The 14,581-nt window shown below is 40.9% G+C and overlaps 1 protein-coding gene across 1 annotated transcript in view; it reads right to left on the bottom strand.

Annotated features, from left to right (window-relative positions):
- LOC118386420 (speckle-type POZ protein-like A) overlaps positions 1 to 14,581 on the bottom strand; it is an 87,367-nt gene that overhangs the window by 35,070 nt on the left and 37,716 nt on the right. Inside the window, exon 2 of the mRNA XM_052523145.1 lies at positions 10,980 to 11,100. Within this exon, the coding sequence (XP_052379105.1) occupies positions 10,980 to 11,057 (78 nt within the window). The 5' untranslated portion in view covers positions 11,058 to 11,100. The remainder of the gene's footprint in view (positions 1 to 10,979; positions 11,101 to 14,581) is intronic.

Genomic DNA, 14,581 nt, shown 5'->3' on the forward strand with positions numbered 1-14,581 from the left:
TATACTGCACTCAATACCATCACTCATCACTCATTCATATATCTTTATGTACATATTCTTTATCCCCTTACATTTGTGTCTATAAGGTAGTAGTTTTGGAATTGTTAGCTAGATTACTTGTTGGTTATTACTGCATTGTCGGAACTAGAAACACAAGCATTTCGCTACACTCGCACTAACACCTGCTAACCATGTGTATGTGACAAATAACATTTGATTTGATTTGATGTATACTGGTAAGATTTTCAGATATTACAATTTTTAGTTTTGACAGAAAAGTGGTTTAATTTTAAGTGTCCTTCAACATTATGTGTATGATCTTATTCTTCGTATCTCAGACACATGCTTGACTAGTTATAGTCATAGAACCTGGTTGGTTAGCTACCTGCAGATTCATGCAGGGTAGTAATGTCATAAGTTGTGATCATGGTCCATTGTTTAGCTAGCTAGCTATCTAGCTACATGTCTTAAAAAAACACACATTTTGACAAAGGATTTTCATTTCAAGTTAAAGTGTACTGTTAGCTAGCTAGCTAACAGTAGCTAGCTGGCTCACTAAGTAATGTTACGTCATGCGTAGCTATCTAGCTACATTTCTTAACAAAAGACTCTCGGCTTAGTGTGCCAGAGCGCAGAATAACTGATTAATTGTTGAGCGCTCAATGCCCGTTGAATATGACCGGTGTCAGTAAACATCGGCAACAATACATGATGAAATAGTTACCAGCAGCACAGGTACAGTCACCAATGCTCTGGATGATATGAAAACAGCCTAACCAGCTCTGCTAGGAGGTGGGGGGTAAAATGGTCAGAGTGGGGTGTTCTCTCATTATGTGTCTGGAAGTAGCTAGCCAACGTTAGCCAGTTAGCTTGGGTGCTTGACTGTAGTTGTGAGGTCAGAGCTTTCGGAACAACTCATTGGCCAGAGCGTCCAGTGTGCGCTCTGAACGTGAAACTACAAATAGAGCGATAGGGCGAGTAATGTTCAGTGAGCTGTTCTCTCTCTCTTAGATGTCTGGAAGTAGCTGGCAAGTTAGTACAGAACGCTCAGATCAACCCTTAAAAGAGATGGGTGGGGCTAAGTCTTGTGAGGGTGTGAACAATGCTGAATGGCTGTAGACAAATAAGGGCTCTCCAATTGTAGTACCAAAACAATGAAAGACGGTTTCCTCAAAAGTGAGTTTACAAGTTGATCAAATAGTGTATAATAGAGCATACAAATATGTTGATGTGACTCATGTGGATTCTGTTAAAAATATGTGTTGGTCTGATGTGATTAATGAGGAGCATCCAGACGCTGCACTTGATGAATTTATGAAATTGCTTCTTCCAATTATTGATAAACATGAACCTGTTAAGCAATTGACAGAACTGTTAAGGCTACATGGGGCAAAAGGAGTGGCTAATAAGACTGTCTGTACATCTGACTGGCTGATTTACTGCAAACTGAGAAATTATGTGACTGAACTCAACAAAAAGAAGAAGAAACCGTACTATGAAGCCAAGATCAATGATATAAAGATGGAAAAAAACTTAAGTACTTTTAATGAAATTATGGGCAGAGAGACAAATTCAACGAATCAGATGGCTTATTCATCACAAAACCATTTGATGGTGCAAATCATTTGAATGGTCACTTCATTGGCAAAGTGGGCAAACTTGAGCAGGAAATGCCAACAACGAACAGTAAGCCATCGTAGTCATGCATAAAAAAAACTAATTTTGGAATGGGTGGCCAGTAATAAACTGGTCCTGAACATCTCTAAAACTAAGAGCATTGTATTTGGTACAAATCATTCCCTAAGTTCTAGACCTCAGCTGAATCTGGTAATGAATGGTGTGGCTGTTGAACAAGTTGAGACTACATTACTTGGCGTTACCTTAGATTGATTCAATGGTTGTAACGATGGGGAGAGGGCTGTCTGTAATAAAGAGATGCAAGGAAAGACCTAGTTAAACTGCAGATGGCCCAGAACAGAGAGGCACGTCTTGCTCTTAATTGTAATCAGAGGGCTGATATTAACACTATGCTGCCAGTCTCTCTTGGCTAAGAGTTGAGGAGAGACTGACTGTAATCAGAGGGCTGATATTAACACTATGCTGCCAGTCTCTCTTGGCTAAGAGTTGAGGAGAGACTGACTGTAATCAGAGGGCTGATATTGTAATCAGAGGGCTGATATTAACACTATGCTGCCAGTCTCTCTTGGCTAAGAGTTGAGGAGAGACTGACTGTAATCAGAGGGCTGATATTAACACTATGCTGCCAGTCTCTCTTGGCTAAGAGTTGAGGAGAGACTGACTGTAATCAGAGGGCTGATATTAACACTATGCACGCCAGTCTCTCTTGGCTAAGAGTTGAGGAGAGACTGACTGTAATCAGAGGGCTGATATTAACACTATGCTGCCAGTCTCTCTTGGCTAAGAGTTGAGGAGAGACTGACTGTAATCAGAGGGCTGATATTAACACTATGCTGCCAGTCTCTCTTGGCTAAGAGTTGAGGAGAGACTGACTGTAATCAGAGGGCTGATATTAACACTATGCTGCCAGTCTCTCTTGGCTAAGAGTTGAGGAGAGACTGACTGTAATCAGAGGGCTGATATTAACACTATGCTGCCAGTCTCTCTTGGCTAAGAGTTGAGGAGAGACTGACTGTAATCAGAGGGCTGATATTAACACTATGCTGCCAGTCTCTCTTGGTTAAGAGTTGAGGAGAGACTGACTGTAATCAGAGGGCTGATATTAACACTATGCTGCCAGTCTCTCTTGGTTAAGAGTTGAGGAGAGACTGACTGTAATCACTTCTTCTTTTTATAAGAAACATTAATGTGTTGAAAATCCCAAATGGTTTGCATAGTCAACTTACACACAGCTCTGACACACACACTTATCCCTTGAAAATAAAAGAGAGCCGCACACTCTAGGAGCTCAGATGCAATAACTTAATTTACACACACTTATCCCACCAGACATGCCACCAGGGGTCTTTTCACAGTCCCCAGAACCAGAACAAATTCATGGGAAACATACAGTATTATATAGAGCCCTTATTGCATGGAACTCTGTTCCATCTCATATTTCTCAAATTAACAGAATGAATAAACAGCAAACCTGTTTTCAAAACACAGATAAAGCAACACCTCACGACACAACGCCTCTCCCCCATTGGACAGTTTGTGTCTATGTATTGATATGCAGGCTGTGTGTGCCTTTAAAAAATCATCATAATAATTGTAGTTCTGTCCTTGAGATTTTCTTGTCTATTAATGTTCTGTATTATGTTTCATGTGGACCCCAGGAAGAGTAGCTACTGCTTTTTCTACAGCTTATGAGGATCCTAATAAAATACCAAATACTAAAATCAAAACAATATGAGGACAAACCAAAAATGTTTGGTGATCGGAGCTAGTGAACTATTCTAACAGATTTCTGCCATGTCTGAGAGCATACAGCGACTTCAGAAAGTATTCACACCTGTGTTACAGCCTCAAAACGGATTTAACATGTTTTTTTCCCGACAATTCTACACACAATACCCCATTTATCTCAATCTCGTCATTCAAAGACTCAGTCATGGACACTCTTACTGACAGTTGTGGCTGTTCGCGAGATGTTTTGTTGTCTCTACCTTCCTGCACTTTGTGTTGTTGTCTGGGCCCAATAATGTTTGTACCATGTTTTGTCCTCCTACCATGTTGTGTCGTCATGTGTCGTCATGTGTTGCTGCCTTGTTATGTTGTTGTCTTATTGGTCTCTCTTTATGTGGTGTTGTCTCTCTTTATGTGGTGTTGTCTCTCTTTATGTGGTGTTGTCTCTCTTTATGTGGTGTTGTCTCTCTTTATGTGGTGTTGTCTCTCTTTATGTGGTGTTGTCTCTCTTTATGTGGTGTGGTCTCTCTTTATGTGGTGTTGTCTCTCTTTATGTGGTGTTGTCTCTCTTTATGTGGTGTTGTCTCTCTTTATGTGGTGTGGTCTCTCTTTATGTGGTGTTGTCTCTCTTTATGTGGTGTTGTCTCTCTTTATGTGGTGTTGTCTCTCTTTATGTGGTGTTGTCTCTCTTTATGTGTGTTGTCTCTCTTTATGTGGTGTTGTCTCTCTTTATGTAGTGTTGTCTCTCTTTATGTGGTGTTGTCTCTCTTTATGTGGTGTTGTCTCTCTTTATGTGGTGTTGTCTCTCTTTATGTGGTGTTGTCTCTCTTTATGTGGTGTTGTCTCTCTTTATGTGGTGTTGTCTCTCTTTATGTGGTGTTGTCTCTCTTTATGTGGTGTTGTCTCTCTTTTTATGTGGTGTTGTCTCTCTTTTTAGTGTGTGGTGTTGTCTCTCTTTATGTGGTGTTGTCTCTCTTTATGTGGTGTTGTCTCTCTTTATGTGGTGTTGTCTCTCTTTATGTGGTGTTGTCTCTCTTTATGTGGTGTTGTCTCTCTTTATGTGGTGTTGTCTCTCTTTATGTGGTGTCTCTCTTTATGTGGTGTTGTCTCTCTTTATGTGGTGTTGTCTTTATGTGGTGTTGTCTCTTTATGTGGTGTTGTCTCTCTTTATGTGGTGTTGTCTCTCTTTATGTGGTGTTGTCTCTCTTTATGTGGTGTTGTCTCTCTTTATGTGGTGTTGTCTCTCTTTATGTGGTGTTGTCTCTCTTTATGTGGTGTTGTCTCTCTTTATGTGGTGTTGTCTCTTTATGTGGTGTTGTCTTTATGTGGTGTTGTCTCTCTTTATGTGGTGTTGTCTCTCTTTATGTGGTGTTGTCTCTCTTTATGTGGTGTTGTCTCTCTTTTTATGTCTTTATGTGTTGTCTCTCTTTATGTGGTGTTGTCTCTCTTTATGTGGTGTTGTCTCTCTTTATGTGGTGTTGTCTCTTTATGTGGTGTTGTCTCTCTTTATGTGGTGTTGTCTCTCTTTATGTGGTGTTGTCTCTCTTTATGTGGTGTTGTCTCTCTTTATGTGGTGTTGTCTCTCTTTATGTGGTGTTGTCTCTTTATGTGGTGTTGTCACTCTTTATGTGGTGTTGTCTCTCTTTATGTGGTGTTGTCTCTCTTTATGTGTGTGTTGTCTCTCTTTATGTGGTGTTGTCTCTCTTTATGTGGTGTGGTCTCTCTTTATGTGGTGTTGTCTCTCTTTATGTGGTGTTGTCTCTCTTTATGTGGTGTTGTCTCTCTTTATGTGGTGTTGTCTCTCTTTATGTGGTGTTGTCTCTCTTTATGTGGTGTTGTCTCTCTTTATGTGGTGTTGTCTCTCTTTATGTGGTGTTGTCTCTCTTTATGTGGTGTTGTCTCTCTTTATGTGGTGTTGTCTCTCTTTATGTGGTGTTGTCTCTCTTTATGTGGTGTTGTCTCTCTTTATGTGGTGTTGTCTCTCTTTATGTGGTGTTGTCTCTCTTTATGTGGTGTTGTCTCTCTTTATGTGGTGTTGTCTCTCTTTATGTGGTGTGTCTCTTTATGTTGTCTCTCTTTATGTGGTGTTGTCTCTCTTTATGTGGTGTTGTCTCTCTTTATGTGGTGTCTCTCTTTATGTGGTGTGTCTCTTTATGTGGTGTGGTCTCTCTTTATGTGGTGTTGTCTCTCTTTATGTGGTGTTGTCTCTCTTTATGTGGTGTTGTCTCTCTTTATGTGGTGTTGTCTCTTTATGTGGTGTTGTCTCTTTATGTGGTGTTGTCTCTCTTTATGTGGTGTTGTCTCTCTTTATGTGGTGTTGTCTCTCTTTATGTGGTGTGGTCTCTCTTTATGTGGTGTTGTCTCTCTTTATGTGGTGTTGTCTCTCTTTATGTGGTGTTGTCTCTCTTTATGTGGTGTTGTCTCTCTTTATGTGGTGTTGTCTCTCTTTATGTGGTGTTGTCTCTCTTTATGTGGTGTTGTCTCTCTTTATGTGGTGTTGTCTCTCTTTATGTGGTGTTGTCTCTCTTTATGTAGTGTTGTCTCTCTTTATGTGGTGTTGTCTCTCTTTATGTGGTGTTGTCTCTCTTTATGTGGTGTTGTCTCTCTTTATGTGGTGTTGTCTCTCTTTATGTAGTGTTGTCTCTCTTTATGTAGTGTTGTCTCTCTTTATGTGGTGTTGTCTCTCTTTATGTGGTGTTGTCTCTCTTTATGTGGTGTGGTCTCTCTTTATGTGGTGTTGTCTCTCTTTATGTGGTGTTGTCTCTCTTTATGTGGTGTTGTCTCTCTTTATGTGGTGTTGTCTCTCTTTATGTGGTGTTGTCTCTCTTTATGTGGTGTTGTCTCTCTTTATGTGGTGTTGTCTCTCTTTATGTGGTGTTGTCTCTCTTTATGTGGTGTTGTCTCTCTTTATGTGGTGTTGTCTCTCTTTATGTGGTGTTGTCTCTCTTTATGTGGTGTTGTCTCTCTTTATGTGGTGTTGTCTCTCTTTATGTAGTGTTGTCTCTCTTTATGTGGTGTTGTCTCTCTTTATGTGGTGTTGTCTCTCTTTATGTGGTGTTGTCTCTCTTTATGTGGTGTGGTCTCTCTTTATGTGGTGTTGTCTCTCTTTATGTGGTGTTGTCTCTCTTTATGTGGTGTTGTCTCTCTTTATGTTGTGTTGTCTCTCTTTATGTTGTGTGGTCTCTCTTTATGTTGTGTTGTCTCTCTTTATGTTGTGTTGTCTCTCTTTATGTGGTGTTGTCTCTCTTTATGTGGTGTTGTCTCTCTTTATGTGGTGTTGTCTCTCTTTATGTGGTGTGTCTCTCTTTATGTTGTCTCTCTTTATGTGGTGTTGTCTCTCTTTATGTGGTGTTGTCTCTCTTTATGTGGTGTTGTCTCTCTTTATGTGGTGTGGTCTCTCTTTATGTGGTGTGGTCTCTTTTTATGTGGTGTTGTCTCTCTTTATGTGGTGTTGTCTCTCTTTATGTGGTGTTGTCTCTTTTTACGTGGTCTCTTTGTTGTCTCTCTTTATGTGGTGTTGTCTCTCTTTATGTGTGGTGTGGTCTCTCTTTATGTGGTGTTGTCTCTATGTGGTGTTGTCTCTCTTTATGTGGTGTTGTCTCTCTTTATGTGGTGTTGTCTCTCTTTATGTGGTGTTGTCTCTCTTTATGTGGTGTTGTCTCTCTTTATGTGGTGTTGTCTCTCTTTATGTGGTGTTGTCTCTCTTTATGTGGTGTTGTCTCTCTTTATGTGGTGTGGTCTCTCTTTATGTGGTGTTGTCTCTCTTTATGTGGTGTTGTCTCTCTTTATGTGGTGTTGTCTCTCTTTATGTGGTGTTGTCTCTCTTTATGTGGTGTGGTCTCTCTTTATGTGGTGTGGTCTCTCTTTATGTGGTGTGGTCTCTTGCCGTGATGTGTGTTTTGTCCTATATTTTTATTTGATTTATGTTTAATCCCAGGCCCCCGTCCCCGCAGGAGGCCTTTTGCCTTTTGGTAGGCCGTCATTGTAAATAACAATTTGTTATTAACTGACTTGCCTAGTTAAATAAAGGTCAAATACAATTAAATACAAATAAGTGAAAACGTGTTTTTAGACATTTTTGCTAATTCATTTTAAATTAAAAGTCATTCCTTTACATAAGTATTTACACCCCTGAGTCATACATGTTAGAATCCCCTTTGGCAGTGATTTACAGCAGTCCTTCAGGGCAAGTCTCTCAGAGCTTTTCACACTTTGATTGTACAACATTTACACCTTATTCTTTTTAAAATTATTCACGCTCTGTCAAGTTGATTGTTGATCATTGCTAGGCAGCCATTTGCATGTCTTGCCATAGATTTTCAAGCCAATTTAATTAAAAACTGTAACTATGCCACTCAGGAACACAACTGCAGCATATATTTGGCCTTGTGTTTTAGGTTATTGTCCTGCTGAAAGGTGAATTCATCTCCCAGTGTCTGGTGGAAAGCAGACTGAACCAGGTTATTGTCCTGCTGAAAGGTGAATTCATCTCCCAGTGTCTGGTGGAAAGCAGACTGAACCAGGTTTTCTTCTAGAATTTTGTCTGTGCTTAGCTCCATTCCATTTAATTTTATCCTCAAAAACTCCCCCGTACTTAACGATTACAAGCATACCCATAACAGAATGCAGCCACAACTATGCTTGAAAATATGGAGCATGGTAGTCATGTATTGTATTGTATTTTCCCAATACATAAAACTTTGTATTCAGGACAAAAACGTAATTTGCTTTGCAACATTTTATGCAGTATTACTTTAGTGCCTTATTGCAAACAGGATGCATGTTTTGGAGTATTTGCATTCTGTACAGGTTTCCTATTTTACACTGTCAATTGGGTTAGTATTGTAGAGTAACTACAATGTTGTTGATCCACCCTCAGCTTTCTCCTATCACAGCCATTCAACTCGGTAACTGTTTTAATCCTTAAAAACCTCTCTGGGATAGGGTCTAGTTTCCTGAATTTCCGCATGTCTGACGTGCCCAAGGTAAACTGCCTGTTACTCAGGCCCAGAAGCTAGGATATGCAAATAATTGGTAGCATTGATAGAAAAATTATGTATGTGAGTATTACAGATTTGATATGGCAGGCAAAAATCTGAAGAAAATCCAACCTAAACAAAATAAATTGGAGCTCCCAGGCTCTTTCAATGTAAAGCTATTGCTCATATATACACTGCTCAAAAAAATAAAGGGAACACTTAACCTGTTAAGTCGACCCTCTACTTTTTCGAACATTCTGTTAAAAAACGCGCAACATTTCAACGCCCTGCTACTCAGGCCAGGAATATACTACATGCATATGATTAGTAAGTGTGGATAGAAAACACTCAGACGTTTATAAAACTGGTTAAATCACAGCTGTGACTATAACACCACGTGCGTTTCATGGAAAAGTGTAGGAATATCTGATCACTGAAAATGGAAAAAAATATCCATCCGCGACTTCAAGGAATTGTTCAAAGTGAATCAAATTAAATGAGGCCGAGGTTGCAGTGCCTACAGCTTCCACACGTTGTCTAGAGTCTTGTCATTTGATTCGCAATTGATTCTTGGTCTAACTGAATCAAGGGAATCGATTCCCTCCGGTCTCCGACCGGATGTTTTGGTCGAGCTCTCTCCAAGACATTTTTTCGAAACAGACACCTATAGAATTGACATCGCCTCCTGATGAATTTTATCGCTTATTAACGTGTACTAATACCTAAAGTTGCATTACAAAAGTATTTTGAAGTGTTTTGTGAAAGTTTATCGTCGACTTTTTGAATTTAAAAAATGACGTTACGTTATGAAATGCTATTTTTCCGTTTATCACACAGTCTTCATAGATCGATATCTAGGCTATATATGGACCGATTTAATTGAAAAAAGACCCAATAGTGATTATGGGACATCTAGGAGTGCCAACAAAGAAGATGGTCAAAGGTAATGAATGTTTTATATTTTATTTGTGCGGTTTGTGTAGCGACGACTATGCTAATTATTTTGTTTACGTCCCCTGCGGGTCTTTTGGGGTGTTACATGCTATCAGATAATAGCTTCTCATGCTTTCGCCGAAAAGCATTTTAAAAATCTGACTTGTTGCCTGGATTCACAACGAGTGTAGCTTTAATTCAATACCCTGCATGTGTATTTTAATGAACTTTTGAGTTTTAACTAATACTATTAGCATTTAGCGTAGCGCATTTGCATTTCCAGAGCTCTAGATGGGACGCCTGCGTGCCAGGTAGGACCAAGAGGTTAAACAACACAATGCAACTCCAAGTCAATCACACTTCTGTGAAATCAAACTGTCCACTTAGGACGCAACACTGATTGACAATAAATTTAACGTGCTGTTGTGCAAATGGAATAGACAACAGGTGGAAATTATAGGCAATTAGCAAGACACCCCCAATAAAGGAGTGGTTCTGCAGGTGGTGACCACAGACCACTTCTCAGTTCCAAACCTTCCTGGCTTGCTGTTTTGGTCACTTTTGAATGTTGGTCGGTGCTTTCACTCTAGTGGTAGCATGAGTCTGGGCATGAGTGTGGGTTGCATGAGTCTACAACCCACACACGTGGCTCAGGTAGTGCAGGTAGTGCAGGTAGCTCAGGTAGTGCAGCTCATCCAGGATGGCACATCAATGCGAGCTGTGGCAAGAAGGTTTGCTGTGTCTGTCAGCGTAGTGTCCAGAGCATGGAGGCGCTACCAGGAGACAGGCCAGTACATCAGGAGACGTGGAGGAGGCCGTAGGAGGGCAACAACCAAGCAGTAGGACCGCTACCTCCGCCTTTGTGCAAGGAGGAGCAGGAGGAGCACTGCCAGAGCCCTGCAAAATGACCTGCAGCAGGCCACAAATGTGCATGTGTCTGCTCAAACAGTCAGCAACAGATTCCATGAGGGTGGTATGAGGGCCCGACGTCCACAGGTGGGGGTTGTGCTTACAGGGGGTTGTGCTTCAGACTTTTTCAACAAAGTACTGAGTAAAAGGTCTGAATACTTATGTAAATGTGATCAGTTTTTATTTTTTATAAATCTGTAAAAATGTCTAAAAATGTCTGTTTTCACTTTGTCATTATGGGGTATTGGGTGAAGATTGATGAGGAAAAAACAAACTTAATCAATTTTAGAATAAGGTTGTAAAGTAACAAAATGTGGAAAGGGGGAAGGGCTCTGAATACTTTTCAAATGCACTGTATAAGAAATATTAATAATGAATTATTTTATTTAACAACAAAAAATAAATAAGAAAAATCGCACTAAACCTCTTCCATATACACCTTCCTGATATTGAGTTTCACCCCATTCTGCCCTCAGACCTTACAGATAGATTGTATGTGTGGGGTACAGAGTTAACTAGCAATTTTTAAAAATCATGGTAAACACTATTATTGAACATGGAATGAGTCCATGCAACTTATTATGTAATTTGTTAAGCACATTTTACTCCTGAACGTATTTAGGCTTGCCATAACAAAGGGGTTGAATACTTATTGACTCAGCTTTTCATTTTTAATTCACTTGTAAAAATTTCTAAAAACATAATTCCACTTTATAATTCTAGTGGGTGTGAATACTTTCTTTGGGCACTAGATGTTAATAAACGAGAGACAGTGGACAGACACACACCTACCTGTGTGTAACACCAGCTCTCTGCCACAGGTCCAGTAGACATGTCCCCTGGTGGAGGAGGGGTAGGAACCCGTGACATGGCCAGCTTCCCCCTCAGCAGCAGCTTTAACACTTAACCTTTCCTACAGGGGAGCAGAGGAGCGATTAAGACTAATAAACAACCTTCTAAACCTAAACATCAGACTGGGACTGGGCCATCAGCACTCCATTACCACATCAGATGACAAGTCACAACATTCTACTGAAACCAGGTTAGAGGTTAAGGAACAGGGTTTGAAGAGGGGAAGGGGAGAGAGAGATGGGGAAGAGGAGAGAGAGGGAAGTGGAAGGGGAGAGAGAGGGGGAAGGGAAGAGAGAGGGGGAAGGGGAGAGAGTGGGGGAAGGGGAGAGAGTGAGAGAGGGGAAGGGGAGAGAGATCGAGAGAGAGAGAGGGGGAAGGAGAGAGTGTGAGAGGGAAGGGGAAGGGGAGAGATGGGGAGGGGACATAGAAAGGAGAAAGGGGAGAGAGACCGACTGGGAGAGACAGAGACCGAGAGAGAGACAGAGAGACCGAGAGAGAGACAGCGAGACCGAGAGAGAGATATATGTGTATATATATATATATATATATATAATATGACATTTGTAATGTCTTTACTGTTTTGAAACTGTTGTATGTGTAATGTTTACTGTTAATTTTTGTTGTTTTTCACTTTATATATTCACTTTGTATGTTGTCTACCTCACTTGCTTTGGCAATGTTAACACATGTTTCCCATGCCAATAAAGCCCTTGAATTGAATTGAGAGAGACAGAGAGACCGAGAGACCGAGAGAGAGACAGAGACCGAGAGAAAGAGACAGACAGACCGAGAGAGAGACAGCGAGACCGAGAGAGAGAGACAGAGAGACCGAGAGAGAGACAGAAAGGTTGAGAGAGAGACAGAGACCGAGAGAAAGAGACAGACAGACCGAGAGAGAGAGAGAGACAGACAGACCGAGAGAGAGAGACAGCCAGACAGACAGAGAGAGACAGAGAGAAGGGGAGCAAAATCCCAATCTACTTGAACGGAGCAAAACTCAACCATGAGGCATCGAAGCCAAACAGTTAAGAAATGATATAGATGGAAGGTGCAGAAACCAAAATAGAATCCCTACGACAAAACTTCCTGGACAAAATATTTTCCTGCAATAGTGAAGGTGTAAACTTAGCTGTAAAATACATTTGTATTTCATATACCTTTGACTATTGGATGTTCTTATATGCACTTTAGTATTGCCAGTGTAACAGTAGAGCTTCCGTCCCTCTCCTCGCTCCTCCCTGGGCTCGAACCAGGAACACAACGACAACAGCCACCCTCGAAGCAGCGTTACCCATGCAGAGCAAGGGGAACAACTACTCCAAGTCTCAGAGCGAGTGACGTTTGAAACGCTATTAGCGCGTACCCCGCTAACTAGCTAGCCATTTCACATCGGTTAAACAAGCCTAATCTCGGGAGTTGATAGGCTTGAAGTCATAAACATAGACTTAGTTATAACATAATAACACACAGAAATACAAGCCTTAGGTCATTAATATGGTAGAATCCTGAAACTATCATCTCGAAAACAAGATGTTTATTCTTTCAGTGAAATACGGAACCGTTCCGTATTTTACCTAACGGATGGCATCCATAAGTCTAAATATTCTTGTTACATTGCACAACCTTCAATGTTATGTCATAATTACGTACAATTCTGGCAAATTAAGCGGCCCAAACTGTTAAATATACACTGACTCTGCGTACAATGAACGCAAGAGAAGTGACACAATTTCACCTGGTTAATATTGCCTGCTAACCTGGATTTCTTTCAGCTAAATATGCAGGTTTAAAAATATATACTTGTGTGTATTGATTTTAAGAAAGGCATTGATGTTCATGGTTAGGTACACATTGGAGCAACGATCTCGCTTCATATTCGTCGCCAAACCCACTGGCTCCAGGTCATCTACAAGTCCATGCTATGTAAAGCTCCGCCTTATCTCAGTTCACTGGTCACGATAACAACACCGACCCGTAGCACGCGCTCCAGCAGGTATATTTCACTGGTCATCCCCAAAGCCAACTCCTCGTTTGGCCGCCTTTCCTTCCAGTTCTCTGCTGCCATTGACTGGAACACATTATGAGACTCCAGCTTCAGTGATTTTTACATCTCCCTCACTAACTTCAAGCATAGCTGTCAGAGCAGCTTACTGATCATTGGACCTGTACACAGACCATCTGTAAATAACCTATCCAACTTCTTTTTTTTTTTTTTTTTTTGCTCCTTCACATTTCAGTATCTCTACTTGCACATTCATCTTCTGCACATCTATCACACCAGTGTTAATTGCTCAATTGTAAATATTTCACCACTACGGCCTATTTATTGCTGTACCTCCCAAATCTTACTACATAGATTTTCTATTGTGTTATAGTCTGTACATTTGTTTATGTGTAACTCTGTGTTGTTTGTGTCGCACTGCTTTGCTTTATCTTGGCCAGGTCGCAGTTGTAAATGAGTACTTGTTCTCAACTGGCCTAACTGGTTTAATAAAGGTGAAATAAAATAAAATAAAAAGAGAGACCTAGACAACAACATAGCAAGGCAGCACAACATGACAACACAGCATGGTTGCAACACAACATGGCAGTAGCACAAAACATGGTACAAACATTATTGGGCCCAGACAACAGCACAAAGGGAAAGAAGGTAGAGACAACAATACATCACGCAAAACAGCCACAACTGTCAGTAAGAGTGTCCATGATTGAGTCTTTGACTGAAGAGATTGAGATAAAATCGTCCAGTTTGAGTGTTTGTTGCAGCTCGTTCCAGTCACTAGCTGGAGCGAACTGAAAAGAGGTGCGACCCAGAGATGTGTGTGCTTTGGGGACCTTTAACAGAATGTGACTGGCAGAACGGGTGTTGTATGTGGAGGATGAGGGCTGCAGAAGATATCTCAGATAGGGAGGAGTGAGGCCTAAGAGGGTGTTATAAATAAGCATCAACCAGTGGGTATAGAGTGCAGTGATGTGTCCAATAAGGAGCATTGGTGGCAAATCTGATGGCCGAACAGTAAAGAACATCTAGCCATTCGAGAGCATCCTTACCTTAATACCTACATTTCTATCAACATGTTAAATGTGCAACCAGAGGGAAAAAAATTGAGATCACCTGTACTTCACACACAGAGACGCGTACAAGGCTCTCCCTCGCCCTCCATTTGGTAAATCCGACCACAACTCTATCCTCCTGATTCCTGCTTTAAAGAAAACATTTAAGCAGGAAGCACCAGTGACTCGGTCAATAAAAAAGTGGTCAGATGAAGCAGATGCTAAACTACAGGACTGTTTTGCTATCACAGACTGGAACATGTTCTGGGATTCTTCCGATGACATTGAGGAGTACAGCACATCAGTCACTGGCTTTATCAATGAGTGCATCGAGGACGTCATACCCACAGTGACTGTACGTACATACCCCAACCAGAAGACATGGATTAACAGGCAACATTTGCACTGAGCTAAAGGGAGAGCTGCAGCTTTTGAGGTGCGGGACTCTAACCCGGAAGCTTACAAGAAATCCTGCTATGCCCTGCGAC

This window comes from Oncorhynchus keta, chromosome 7 (assembly GCF_023373465.1).
Source record: "Oncorhynchus keta strain PuntledgeMale-10-30-2019 chromosome 7, Oket_V2, whole genome shotgun sequence".
NCBI lineage: Eukaryota > Metazoa > Chordata > Actinopteri > Salmoniformes > Salmonidae > Oncorhynchus > Oncorhynchus keta.